At 35.4% G+C, this 12647-nt stretch overlaps 2 protein-coding genes across 4 annotated transcripts; one reads left to right on the top strand and one right to left on the bottom strand.

The window, feature by feature from the left end:
- Window positions 1-179: 179 nt before the first annotated feature.
- On the top strand, window positions 180-7162 carry LOC105169093 (uncharacterized). Of its 2 annotated transcripts, XM_011089383.3 has the most exons (8): window positions 180-329; window positions 1751-2487; window positions 2594-2671; window positions 3178-3421; window positions 4458-4557; window positions 5068-5209; window positions 5868-6206; window positions 6689-7162. In XM_011089383.3, exons 2-8 carry the CDS (start codon window positions 1855-1857, stop codon window positions 6890-6892), a joined length of 1740 nt encoding a protein of 579 aa, XP_011087685.1. In that variant the 5' UTR covers window positions 180-329; window positions 1751-1854; the 3' UTR covers window positions 6893-7162. The 2 variants fall into 2 exon arrangements, with proteins under 2 accessions (XP_011087685.1, XP_011087684.1); XM_011089382.3 differs by lacking the exon at window positions 180-329 and having other exon boundaries at window positions 342-2487.
- Window positions 7163-7767: 605 nt separating this feature from the next.
- On the bottom strand, window positions 7768-11598 carry LOC105169092 (uncharacterized). Of its 2 annotated transcripts, XM_011089380.3 has the most exons (10): window positions 11259-11597; window positions 11045-11101; window positions 10852-10929; window positions 10285-10338; window positions 9829-9911; window positions 9248-9347; window positions 9095-9157; window positions 8662-8916; window positions 8265-8325; window positions 7768-8178 (listed from the first exon to the last, which is right to left on the bottom strand). In XM_011089380.3, the coding sequence occupies exons 1-10, from the start codon at window positions 11541-11543 to the stop codon at window positions 8072-8074; spliced, it is 1143 nt and encodes a 380-aa protein (XP_011087682.1). In that variant the 5' UTR covers window positions 11544-11597; the 3' UTR covers window positions 7768-8071. The 2 variants fall into 2 exon arrangements, with proteins under 2 accessions (XP_011087682.1, XP_011087683.1); XM_011089381.3 differs by lacking the exon at window positions 11045-11101 and having other exon boundaries at window positions 11259-11598.
- Window positions 11599-12647: the final 1049 nt, after the last annotated feature.

The following is a 12647-nucleotide window of genomic DNA, read 5'->3' as shown; positions in this document are numbered from 1 at the left end:
TAACTTATTAATAAGAATATATTTTATTTAATCGTTTGTGTTATTTATTTAATTATATCTAATACCTTTCACTTTAATTTTTGTATTTCGAAGGGAAGGGAAGGGAGGAAGAATGAATTTCCTTTTTTGTCCCTAGTCATGATGATATGTGTCTCTGCTAAGGGCTTTTTCGTCCAGAAAAGCTCTCAAGAGAGTGGAAATAGCAAAAATAGCGGCTCCACAGAAAAGAAGATAATAAAAAGCAGAAGCTCTTACTGTTTAAGCGCAAATTCAATCAGATTAATGTTTTTACTTTGGAAAAATCGGATATAAATAAATATTCGAAAGAGGTATGTATCTATACATACATACATACATACGTACACATCACATACACTGACACTTGTTGTTTCTGTGTTCTCTGGTTTCCCCCTCTCTCTTTATCTTCTTGTTAATGGTGGAAGCTGTTCGGTTTGGATGCCACCGTAGTTCTTGCATGAATGCCCTTCCAGAATCCTTCTTTGTTTCGATTTTTAAATTGTTTTTGTTGTTTTCCACGCGTGTTTCTGTGAATTTTTGTGTGAAACGAGCCCGTGGTGCAGTTCCTGTTAATTATGTGACAATGGGTGTTGTTCTTTTAGGGTTTCTGATTGGTGGGGTTTGGGGTTTGTTCATGTGGATGTTGTGGGGGTTTTTGATTCGGAAATTTGTGAAGCTCAACTTTTTCTTGGGTTGTTTCTGGGGAATTGTTTATGATGGGACGATCCGGAGATCCCTTTCATCCGTGGTAATTGGATGAATTTCGGGATATTTTTGGTGGGATTGAAAACAGCAAAGTTTGAACCTATATTTTGTGTCCATGGTGATCTGTAATTATTCATTTCGAGTGGGAATTACTAAGTTACGAGAAATATTTGGGATTACATTGTAACAACATGGTAATACTATTAACTAGAATAGTGTGGCTAGGACAACTTTATCATTTTAATTCTATTATGTTACATTGCTGCAGAGTGAACATTATACTAGTAAAAGGAGAATCTTCGTCAATTCTTGAAGAATTGTTTTTTGTTTTTTGTTTTCTTTCTGAACTGATAATTCATGAAAATTTGTTCTCATTTACAAATTAAGGCTTCTGATAAGAATCAATAGTTGCTAAACTTGCAGAAAAATTGTTTTCTTTTACTTTTAAGAATAGGCCTTGAGAGTTTCTAATTAATCTGTGGGTAACCAATATAAGTAGTTAATGTTACATTTGATTTGTTGTCACATGGAATTCTGGCAGTGGAAGAGAAAGGATACCATGATTATGTAAACGTAACATCTGTGTCTATTGGATTCTCCTGTAAGTCTTTTGAGGTCTAAATGAAGTTGTAGTTGTGAGGCTGAAATGAAATTCTCTTGGATCAACTGTAAGATCTGTGTTTGAAAGTCATATTCTGGCGCTTGCCTCAGACTGTAAACTATCACACCTTTGTGAAATTCTGATTTTGTTCCTCCTCAACCAGAAGGCAGAAGATAATTTCGAGATTCCATTCTTTTTATGCCTTATATTTATAGAAAAATTGATCCAATTAGCAAATCATGACATCCAGATCTGAATGCATCCTTTCTTTCAAATGAAGCTAGAAGAAAGTTATTATTGCACTAATTATTAAAGCCAATGTTTTAAGGTTCTGCACATAGTATCTTACATTATTGCAGATTTATTTAGTTTTATGCAGAAATTTGTTAATGCCCTTTTTCATCATTTGCCTATGATGTTGCATAGGCTGAAAATATCTTACCGGATCAAGTAAATTAGAGTTTTTCCTAGTTGTGCTTGGGTCTCCACTGGGGAGCTTACCAAGAAAAGACAAGTGATTGTGAGATTAGATGAAGCGAAAGCGTGGAAACAAGAAAGGAAGAGCCAAGAAACCAAAGTTGGTTAGCACAAATGAGGTGGCATCAAATGTTGTTAGTTTAAATACAGAAGAAAACTCTGGTGTGGATGAGTTTGACAATGAAGAAATTGACTCTGGAATGGATGCGGAGACTGAGGCAACGCCATCCCCATCTGGAACTAGTCAACCAGAAGTACTTGCTAATGTTAATTCTGTAGGACGACCAATTAATAGCACTTTTGGTAGAGCAGTATATACACGGGTAAAAGTGAAAATCAAGACCTCAAAAAATTTGGAATCTCAACACACTTCTTCAGATGCTCCAACTCAAAGTGATACTGATAAGAGCAGCCAGCAAGTGGGTTCTGAAAAGCAGGGAGGTCCTAGCGAGAAAATGGAGGATAGTGCCAACTCTTTATCTGAGACTAATGGAGGAGTTTCTGGGAATACATTGAAAAAGTCTATGGGTATAAAGATTAAACCATCTAGGGGATTAGGTTCTTCAAGTATGAGCCCATGTAGCAATACTGAGCCGGTCAAGACAGATACGACAGAGAAGAAAGATGCTGAATCGCATCATCAGGAGTCAAGATACAACGAACAAGAACTGAAAGCTTCATTAGAGGTAACACTGCTAGTACATGAAGTTAATTAATATATACGGGAAATATGATAACTTTTCTTACAATAACTTTCCTTACATTAACTTCCTTCACTTGTTCTTCTCCTAGGTAATAAGAAAGGTTATGAAGATGGATGCAGCGGAGCCCTTCAATGTCCCCGTCAATCCCGTTGCTCTTGGAATACCGGTAAGCAGAGCTTTTTTATGCATTTCTGTTGGTGTGGTTGGAAGCCCAGTAGGTTTTGTATTATGGTTCTTAAGTATGACTTCACCAGTGAGAGGGAATTGGAGGAAGGGGAGGGGAGGTCGTAGTTTTTACATGGCTCTGTGATTACCATGTGGTGAATAATTTACTACTATCTTCTTTTACTTGTGTGAATATTTAGGTTCTTCCTACTACTCATATCCTTCCAGAAAAATAGAAAATCAAGCTTTTTGTCCTAACATATGATGATTATCATTGTTGCTTTCCGTCAACACTTGATTGGAGGAACATAACACTCTGAAGATACAAATCTATTTTGCTCTTACTTCTGATTCTTATGCTGGTAACCATTGTGATATGCCTAAGCATAGCTCACTACATTAGGGCCCTCGATTTTGAAGTGATTTTAGCTCTTGATCCGAGGCATTGTCTTCTTGTATTATAACCAAATAGTTTTTTATTGATAAGCTTGTGTGGAATGAAAACAGGACTACTTTGATGTCATCGATACACCTATGGATTTCGGTACAATATGCAGTAACCTTGAAAAAGGTGTGAAGTACAAGAACTCAGAGGACGTTTTCAAAGATGTGCAGTATATATGGGATAACTGTTACAGGTACAATAATAAAGGTGATTATATTGTGGAGCTTATGAAGCGGGTGAAGAAAAACTTCACCAAGTATTGGACAACAGCTGGTTTATTCAATGATCAACCCCAGGAAACTAGTGGTAATATTTCTATTTATGCTTTTCATCTTCGTTCTCTGGGTTTGGATGATGCACTTGGCTCAAACTCTTTTACGTTATCAGTTGGATTTACAATTCTCTTCTTACAAGAATTTGAAAGATTGTGCTCTTGATGTCTAAAAGTAAACTTTCATCCATGATGCCTATTCAGGTTGAATTAATGTAAAATTTATGTCTTAACTTGGGCCTTTCAAACCTAAAGAACTTAAAACTTCAAACATTGAATCATGAAAGGTCTATACTCTATACTTGTTCACAATATTGCTCACTTGTACATCTTCACAATGAGCTTCATGTGGGTGGATATTTTCATGGTCAATTTTGTCTTCTTTTCTTGTTGTCCAGCTCGAGTCAAGTTAGTAAACTCTAAAATTTCTTGCTTGGTTGTTAACTTCAAAATCTAACTATGGATATTCATCCCTATCCCCATTTTACTGCTTCATCTGAAGTTCCTTCTGACCCTACTGACTCGAATTTGCTTTTATTTAACCGATCAGTTGGGCTAGCTGGCACAACATACTAGTGTATGTAATAGTATACCTACCAATTTTCGACCATTATTATTTCTAAAACATTGTATGTTATCAAACTTAAATAAAATCTGAAAGTTAAGATGAAATCCAAGTAGATCTTTTGGTCCAAATCAATCATCTCAATTAAAGTAACAATATGAAACTAGGCCCCCACCTCTTCTTTTAAAGGCGATGGTGCAGAAGTCCAGAAAACGTAAGTTTTTCCAACTAATCTAAAACTCCATGTCTAGTCAAGTTAGCTCCATGATTGTCTGAGGAAGGGATTGATGGCTATCCCTTGTAACAATATTCTATCAAGGGTGTCAATTCACCACCATCCATCTGGAGTAGCAGTTGTTTGTTGTACAAAATAGTAAGTTATATAGTACAATTTTGGACAATTTCTATGGGGATGAAAAGTTTTAACAATTCCGTTTTTGAAAATTTCCTCTGTTCCTTGAAATACTCTTTTTTCTGTTATTTACTAGACATTTCTTGTTCTGTAGGTCTGGAAGGCAATCCAGTAGCAGAGCTTACCCCTTCGAGTGAAGGGAACACACCAGTGAATGGTGGTGCTTTGATGCTTTCAGGCAAAAAGTTCCACGGGTATGATGTTGCAAGAAGCAGTAGATCATTTTTTTATCCCTGTTTATTTTCTGCATTTCATAAGGCAAAATTAGAAAATATTTGAAAACTCAGAAATTTATTTATGAGCGAAGAAACTATTGTTCTTGGAAATATCATTACTAATTTAGCTGTGGATATCAGATGAAAGATAAATAGAACCATGATAGAGTGGCTAGCTTGTAGATGGACAGGAGGGCTTAGCTAAAGAACTCCTTTTTGCTGAATCTTTAATTTTTTCTTCTAGCAGTTCTCCTCCCTTGAATCCTTGGTTGCTGTCTTAATTCCTTCCTGTCTTATTCTTCCACATTTCCTTTGTTTGATCCAGTCATAGTAGAGATTGTTGGTTTATTCTTCCTTTTGCTAACTTCAATTTTGTTGATGGGTTTATTATTTTTATTTTTTCTGAACATGAAGTTGCAACTGGATTACATGCATCATGGTCATCATAAATGTTGCTCTTTTCTTAATTTCTCTACATTTTCTTTACAGACTTAAGAAGCACAAGGAAGGTTGCCAATGTGCTATATGTGTAATGATGCGGCGCAGGCAAGAGCGAGAAGAGATTGCTCGTATGCTGGGAGGACAAACTGAAGGTAGTGAAGACTCGCAGGGTGAAGATATTAAGCCAGAGGTATTTTCTATCTGATTTTGGTTCCTATCTTCTATTAGGTGCTCTTTAGTCATCAGAACTCAAAGATGTGTCTCTCCTTAGGACTCAGAAGTATTAGTTTCTCCTGTGCCATTGGTTTTTAAGTGTCTTATTTCAAACGCCTGCAGCTTCAATCTTTAATATGTACTGAGAGTAGTTTTCTTTTCATGACACACTCACCCATTGATAGTCATGCAAAGAAAAGTAGGTGGGAAGAGCGAGAGAGTATGCTGAAACTGATAACTAAACATCTTAAACACGGACAATGTATGGTGTGTTTTTATATTATTTGGGAAGAAGGGAGTCGGACACAGAAGAAAGAATGAAGATAGATTATTGGCTGGGTTCAAAGTCTGTTTCAAATTATAACAGCCTTATTATACTTGGGGTTGTTTGCTTACTTCTATTCAAATACACATGAGAGGATTGTTCTTTTTCTTTCCTTATGGATTGAAGGTTGGATTAAGACATGGTCATTCTGACGTTCAATCCTGCTTCTGCAAAATCTGCCCACCCATGTGGCAGCCCACTTGAAGATGCTGGTTAAGGTTCTCTGGGGAGAGAAATCTTAAACACTCATGTTTTACCTGTTTGTTTTCTTTTCATTGCCAATAATCTTCTTCTTTTCAAATTGTTGAAGGGGATTGCGCACGGCGAAAGTCCCTTTGGTGAGTATGCTTCCTCAAATATAGAGAACTCCCCAGAAGCAGATACTGATATTGAACGGAAAGGCCAAGAGATGAAATTGGGACATATCAGAAATTTCTATGCTCAGCAGAATGGGGATGATGTTAAACTTGCAGGAACACATGAGGGTTCTCAGGATTTTCAGTTAAGTCATAGATCTGGAGATGAGAATGGTCTACATTATCAGACACCACGTATTGGCTCAGGTGGCAGCATATCAAATGAGACTCAGAAAGAATTGTCTAAGCAGAACGAGGATGGAAGTGCTGCAGGTGACCAACAGAGGTCGAAGGTAGCAAAAGTCTTTGACCTAATCTATTATTAACCTCATGGACTACTAATGCTTTCTTACTCCTTTTAATCTTGTCGTCATTGGAACTTTCTAAATATGAAGTGCTTTTCTCTATTAAGGAGAAGTTCAGAAGTATGCTTCTCCTTGAAATTCTAATGAGATGCTGTACCTATTAAGTCTAGCAAAAATTGGGCTTCTTGGTGGAGTCAAAGAGAATTTATCTTACTTTTTCGTTTTATTTGCTTCTTGTTCTCTGGTTTTGTAATTGTTTCTGTTTTTCCTTGTACATCTACTCCCTCCCCCTTCCCACTCCTCCTCCTCCTCTTCTCTCTCTCCCCCCCCCCCCCCCCATGCGTTTGATGTTTTCTTCTTTACTTGGTAATCTGTGTTCTTGTTAGAGATGATGTTACTTTATCTTGGGCAATCTCTTTGTTAAATAGTCCTTTTCAATTCCTGACTTTGTTCTTACTGACTAAATGCAGGAGTTATTGGACAAGAATCAGAGAGCTAAAATGTTGGAGAATCTCCATTATCTGGAGAATCCAATGCTTTTGGAGTTATACGGGACCCTCTTTACCGACAATTCCAGCTCTTTCTGGAATGGACCTCATTCTTTGGTTGATCACAACAGGGTTTCCAAACGGAGGAGTTCCCTTCATTCCGCTATTTCTTCATTTATGAAGTAGTTGCTCTGCTTTTGCTTTCCCCATACAGGAGAATCAGGCACTGCATTCGTGCTGTTGCTTGAGCGATGGTAGGTTTACAAAAATGTAGATTCAGACATATGAGCACTAACTTGAACTTTACTTTTCTGTTGATGATATTGAGAGTGTAGGCTTACATCTCATGAGATCTGCATTCAAGAGCTTGTAAGATTTAGAGTATATTACTAGCATGATGACTTTGTAATGGACTCCAAATGTTTTAGATGTGGTGCATGGTATTATTTCACAGAATTTGATCTGTCGAGTGAATGTTGTTCCCAGGTCTTCGAGTTTTGAGATTCCAAAATATGGAGCCTACCTAAATGATTATTTACACTTTGAAATTTTAGAACAGTGTCTGAGAACACATTTCAAGTGGGTCGACACTTTTCCATTCTCTATTTAACTCTGTGCTCGTTGCTCTCCAGTGTTCTAACTAGTTATGATACGAGAAACTTGTATAAAGTTCATAAGAATAAAAGCAACCATAACGGAAAAACAGTTTTGCACCATCTCTTTTTACATGTTCATCATCTCGTCAAATTTACTTCCAATCATCTAGTATAACACGATTATAAATAGGAATAATTATATTTGCATTTCTTCATCTAGGTTTACTTACACAAATTATCACTCTTGCAAAATTGTAAAAAATTCCTAGCCACCAAAAATAAAGAAATGTGTGTAATAATGTAGATATTTTGACAATGCATGTATAATTTTCAAAAAATAAAGGTAGTTTTTGTTATTAATGTTGATATAGTGGGTATATAAGTAGTTAGCCAAAAGGCAAAGATAGTTGCATAAAAAAAAAAGAGGGGGGGGGGGGGGAATAATTTATATAAAGAGACCACAAATAGGGGTATAAATATAATTACCCATTACAAATATCAACATTTTATGTTCCAAGCACAAACAAGAAACCCCAGGTCATGCGTTGAAGACCAGAAGAAAATGAAAATGTTCTCCTAATTTAGGGCCTAAACTCAGTCGTGCCTCGTCATTTCTTCGACGGTTCGCCCAACAAAATTTTAGGTCATTTACCTGCTACAAAACCTAGTGCAAAAATTATTAGGCTAAAACCAAGAAATTGGAACAATCTCCCGCCTACAAAACATCAAGATGCAAGGATTCGACATTGAATACAGGTTCATCTGCAAGTCATACATCTGAAGGGAGGTCATACTTCACATGTCCAAGGTAGAGTCCACATGCAGGGGCCATAGGACTTGCAGCACTTATAGTCTTTGCTTCCAGGATTCGTTTAACTGAAAAGAAGCATTGGGCTCAGGTAGTAAGATTTAGTTCACGAAGAATTTATACATCCACTGGAAGGTGTTTTACACGGTCTTACCATCAGAAACTGTGAGATCACCAGTGCCCACTGATTTCAGAACCCCAACAAGCAATCTAACCTGTGCTCATAATTTTTTGCTTGGTAAGAGATGTGAAATGCATAAAAAATCAACTGACAATCATAGAAACAATATAAGATTTACTGAATAGCAGTGAGATGGTGTTCATTTGCATGTAAAAGATGAGACTGCATACGGCCAAACAATATCATGAACCTTGTTCAATTGAATAATCTCTTTGAAGCAAGACAAGATATGTACAAAGTTTTCTTTGATGCCTATTTTTCCTATGACTAAAAACAGTGGCATGCTGGTTTTCCAGATATTTAAAAAAGGATGGATGAAGCAAATAGATGAAAACACATCAGACGATTAGTTAAGAAAAATAAAAGCTACCTGATGGTAAAGGAAGGAGCATGCTCGTGCAGTAACCACAAAGCAACGATGCCGTTGCCGTACACCGAATCCATGAATAGTCAGGTCACCAGGATTTTCTATCTTATGTTGATTATGCATGCCAGGAACACAAGGAGAATCAGTTTCTGTTTTGGCATAATTGCTTTGTTCTCTCTCCAAGATTGAAGGAAAATATGGGCTTGATGCAACCTCAGTAATAGTTAATTCCTCTAGAGTTCTAATGGGTGACTTAGCCTGTCAACAAGTAAGAAAAGGTAGAGGTAACTTTATATACTACACAATATAAGCAGAAAGTACACAATGTTAAAAGAATGTGCAAATTCAAATTTTCAACAGGTAGAGATGTAAGTTCAGAAACAAAAATCTGATATAAGAGCATATCAATTTAGGTAAAACTGAAGACATAACAAACCTGGCAGCCAGCAGCCCTAAAAGAACTAAAATCATGGCGTCCAACAAGTACTTGGCATGCCTTCTGGATAATGACAAGAACTAAAACACTTCAGTAATTTAAAATGTGAATAAATAATAATTGGAAAAAAATCCTGTAAATTTGCCAGTTAACCTGCATAGCTAAAAGATCAAGATCTTCAGGTACATGCCAAGCCCGGTCTTTCTCAAAGGTAGACAAAGGCTCCTTCCCAGACAACAATCTGTAGAAGTACCTAAAGCAAAACAAAAACAACAGTTCTTACTTTTTAGGCTTCACGGAACATAGTTAACAACAAAGTACCATGCAAATCAATCATCAGAAGGAAATAGGCAAAGTGAGCAGTCAAACAGAGCATCCAGGTGACAAATAAACTGATAGTACTGAACTTCATCTTAACTAGCTTAACTTTTTGATTTGATGTCATAAGATTCTTTCCCGTTGCATATGACAATCGAAATTGGAATCCTTTTGAAATACTATGTTTACAATGCCAAAAAAGTCAATTAAGATTACCAGCTTGACATCCATCAAAATCCTTCCAAAGTCGTTATGATCCAGTACTTGGATCATAATTGTTAAATCATAGACACAAGTAAAACTAATCAGAAACTTTATGACTTGTAAATGGTGAAATTGCATAAGTGCACATGAACAAGTCAATTCTCATGGACAAGTAACAATTTGCCAAAGTCATGTTTCTTGTTGATACATACGTGCGTTCCTGAGCTTTATATCGAGAATGAAAATCAGATGGAACACATCGCACATCAATCACCATAATATCACCTTCGTTCTTCTGCAGTAAAACCATACTAAATATATATATCAATTTCTCAAAGATTAAGTTAAAATTACAAATTGCAACTCAACTCAAAATTTAAGACAAACTTAGCCCATAAGAATGGCGCCGAGCTATTAAAGAAGCTAACCACCATAAATCAATTAGATATTAGTATATTACTATGTGAAATTTTGGCACAATTATGCATGCAGGATAAGTATCAAAAGCTCATTACACCAGGATTCAGCACAGAAATACATAAGAGAGATTTTCGTAGGGAAAAGAGAAATGGAAAACAGTGTTGTCCTACAGATTAATCAACCTTGCATGCAAGAACCAAATTACGAATCTAGTGTAAATCCAGTTTTATTAGAATGGCAAAGCATACCTGTAAAAAATGATTAACAGCTCTTTTCACCACAGAAGGGTCATGAGGTGGTAACTGAAAATCAAAACAGTAAAAAGGAACTTAATATAACTTTAAATTTGATTTATACACATTATGAAGAATTTCTGATGACGTCCATCAGTCTCAAAGCAGAAGAGGGAAACTTTATCTAATAAACTTTAAAAAAAAAGAAAAGAGCATATTAGCTTGACAGCACAGAATGTAACGGGTTAGCTCAGGTTATGTGGAGAGTATTGTAGGTAATGAAAGAAGGCAGCCACATCCCCAGCTTGATCAGGAGAGAAAGGAAGGCTATAGAAATGCAAAGTATCTCAACACCTCTAGCTGTTTAGCCCTTTATTTTCTGAAGCTGGTCGGACTAATGAAGGTAAAGGGTAAAAAACAGAAGTAATTCTCATCCAACTTCATCACAAAATGAGGGGGAAAACGAGCATCAACGCCAATTATTATTTAGTAGAGGATACAAACTAGAGGCGGTTTTTAAAGCAGTGGACTAATTAAAATAATAAATAATAAAGCAAGAACTCATATCAAAAAGTAACTCACCACTTCACCAGGTTTTCTTTTGCTTATCCTCTCAACATCTACATGACATACATTTGATAGTGCATGAACCCCGGCATCCTAAAAGATTGTCTCAACAATTAAAAAGCTACAACAACCATTTTCAGTAGGAAACTATAGAAAGAAATAAAAAGGAAAAGATCGCAAGTACAACATAATTAATCAAAAAACTCACAGTCCGACTCGAGCAAAAAATGGAAACTGGCTGTCCAATAAATTTTTCAAACGCATCCTAATCAATAAAAAAGACAAACAGAATAAACCTTAAACTTAATTTCAATTAAATCTCTCAATCAAACAAACTAGAAACAAACTTAATTTCAATTAAATCTCTCAATCAAACAAACTAGAAACTAATTCTGAGGCAAAAAAAAATATAACAAAGTCACCTCGAGCACACCAACAACGGTTCTGCAAGTGGACTGCTTTTGCGCACCAGAAAATCTAGAACCAATATACTCAATCGCGACTAAATATCTCTGAATCCCGGGATTCGTGCTCTGCATATTCCTCTCAACGAATTCTCTCTCTTCTTCCTCTTCTTCCCCGCCGTCGGGGAAATCTCGGCCGTCGATTCTGGGCAGTTTCGAGGGACGCTCGAGGAAATCAGGACATTGATTTTGCGATAACTGGGAAGTCTGCGGAAGAGACGGAGATGATTGCTCGTCTGTCATCTGGTTTTCCCACACAGCAAAGGCGGGATTTTTAGGGTTTTGTTCTGAGCTTTGAATAATAACACAAGTAATATACACTATACACATTTTTTATTTAAAATTAATTTTTATATTAGTTAATGCTTGAAATAATTCGATGCATTTTTCTTTATAAAAAAAAGTCAATTCATGTTAATTATTAACAACTATGATACTTTCTATATATTAAAATTTATAATTATATTAAAAATATATATAATTATAACTTAATTATAAAATTGCGATATAATTAAAAATCAATTTTATTTCAATTGTAAATAATTCCACTTTGACAAATTACTGACAACAAATGTATAAAATGTATATTTAGGAAAAATGTATTATATATATATATATATATATATAGTTAGCTACCAACTACATGTAATAATTACTTTGTTAATTAATTACAGTTGAATGGATTAGTTTCCCATTAACAGAAGTTGATGAATCTTGAAAATCTCAATAATAATTAATTAATGATCTATTCAATAATTAATTAGTCACACGTGTGTATATTAATCAGTTAAGTTTGACAAAATTCAGCAGCTACTTTCTTCATTAATAGAAAGAAAATCGTATTATATCCAATTAAGCTAGAAAAAAAATCACAAAAGATAATAATAAAGTAATTTATTGAAATATATGTATTTTTTTATCGTGTAATTAAGGGATCGTACACTTTTGATCCCATTAACTATAAATATTTAGTTTTTATATGATAAATTTGAAAATTTTCACTTTTAATCATGTGACAACCTTTTGTTGTCATTTAACGGAAAAGAGTACGTGCTAATTACTAAGTTAACATAGCCACATGATCGTTATCCGCCCGCACGATGCATGGAACGTGTTATTTTCCGTAAAATAGCTAATTGAGAGAGCTGCCAAAATACAGAAACTGAGTACTTTTTAAAATTTATTTAAACCAAAAGAAAAGATTTCATAATTAATAGAAATCAAAGTATACGGTACTTAAATTATAGGATGAAAAATATTTTTTTTTTGAAATGAGGGGTTTTATAATTACATTGGATCCTCAAAATTAAGGGTTTTTAATGATTCCCCTTTTCTTGGGAAAAGACT

Source organism: Sesamum indicum, linkage group LG8, assembly GCF_026168435.1.
Source record: "Sesamum indicum cultivar Baizhima isolate 11 linkage group LG8, ASM2616843v1, whole genome shotgun sequence".
NCBI lineage: Eukaryota > Viridiplantae > Streptophyta > Magnoliopsida > Lamiales > Pedaliaceae > Sesamum > Sesamum indicum.
Note: the sequence above shows the minus strand (reverse complement) of the source record. Positions and strands in the feature narration are given on the sequence as shown.

Coding starts and splice junctions, on each gene's coding strand:
- LOC105169092 (XM_011089380.3), bottom strand. CDS start 11,543: ATGACAGACGAGCAATCATCTCCGTCTCTTCCGCAGACTTCCCAGTTA. Junction 10,339..10,851: donor AAAGAAAACCTGGTGAAGTG/GTGAGTTACTTT, acceptor TTTGATTTTCAG/TTACCACCTCATGACCCTTC. Junction 8,917..9,094: donor TTAGGGCTGCTGGCTGCCAG/GTTTGTTATGTC, acceptor ACTTGTTGACAG/GCTAAGTCACCCATTAGAAC.
- LOC105169093 (XM_011089383.3), top strand. CDS start 1,855: ATGAAGCGAAAGCGTGGAAACAAGAAAGGAAGAGCCAAGAAACCAAAG. Junction 2,672..3,177: donor CCGTTGCTCTTGGAATACCG/GTAAGCAGAGCT, acceptor GAATGAAAACAG/GACTACTTTGATGTCATCGA. Junction 4,558..5,067: donor TCAGGCAAAAAGTTCCACGG/GTATGATGTTGC, acceptor TTTTCTTTACAG/ACTTAAGAAGCACAAGGAAG.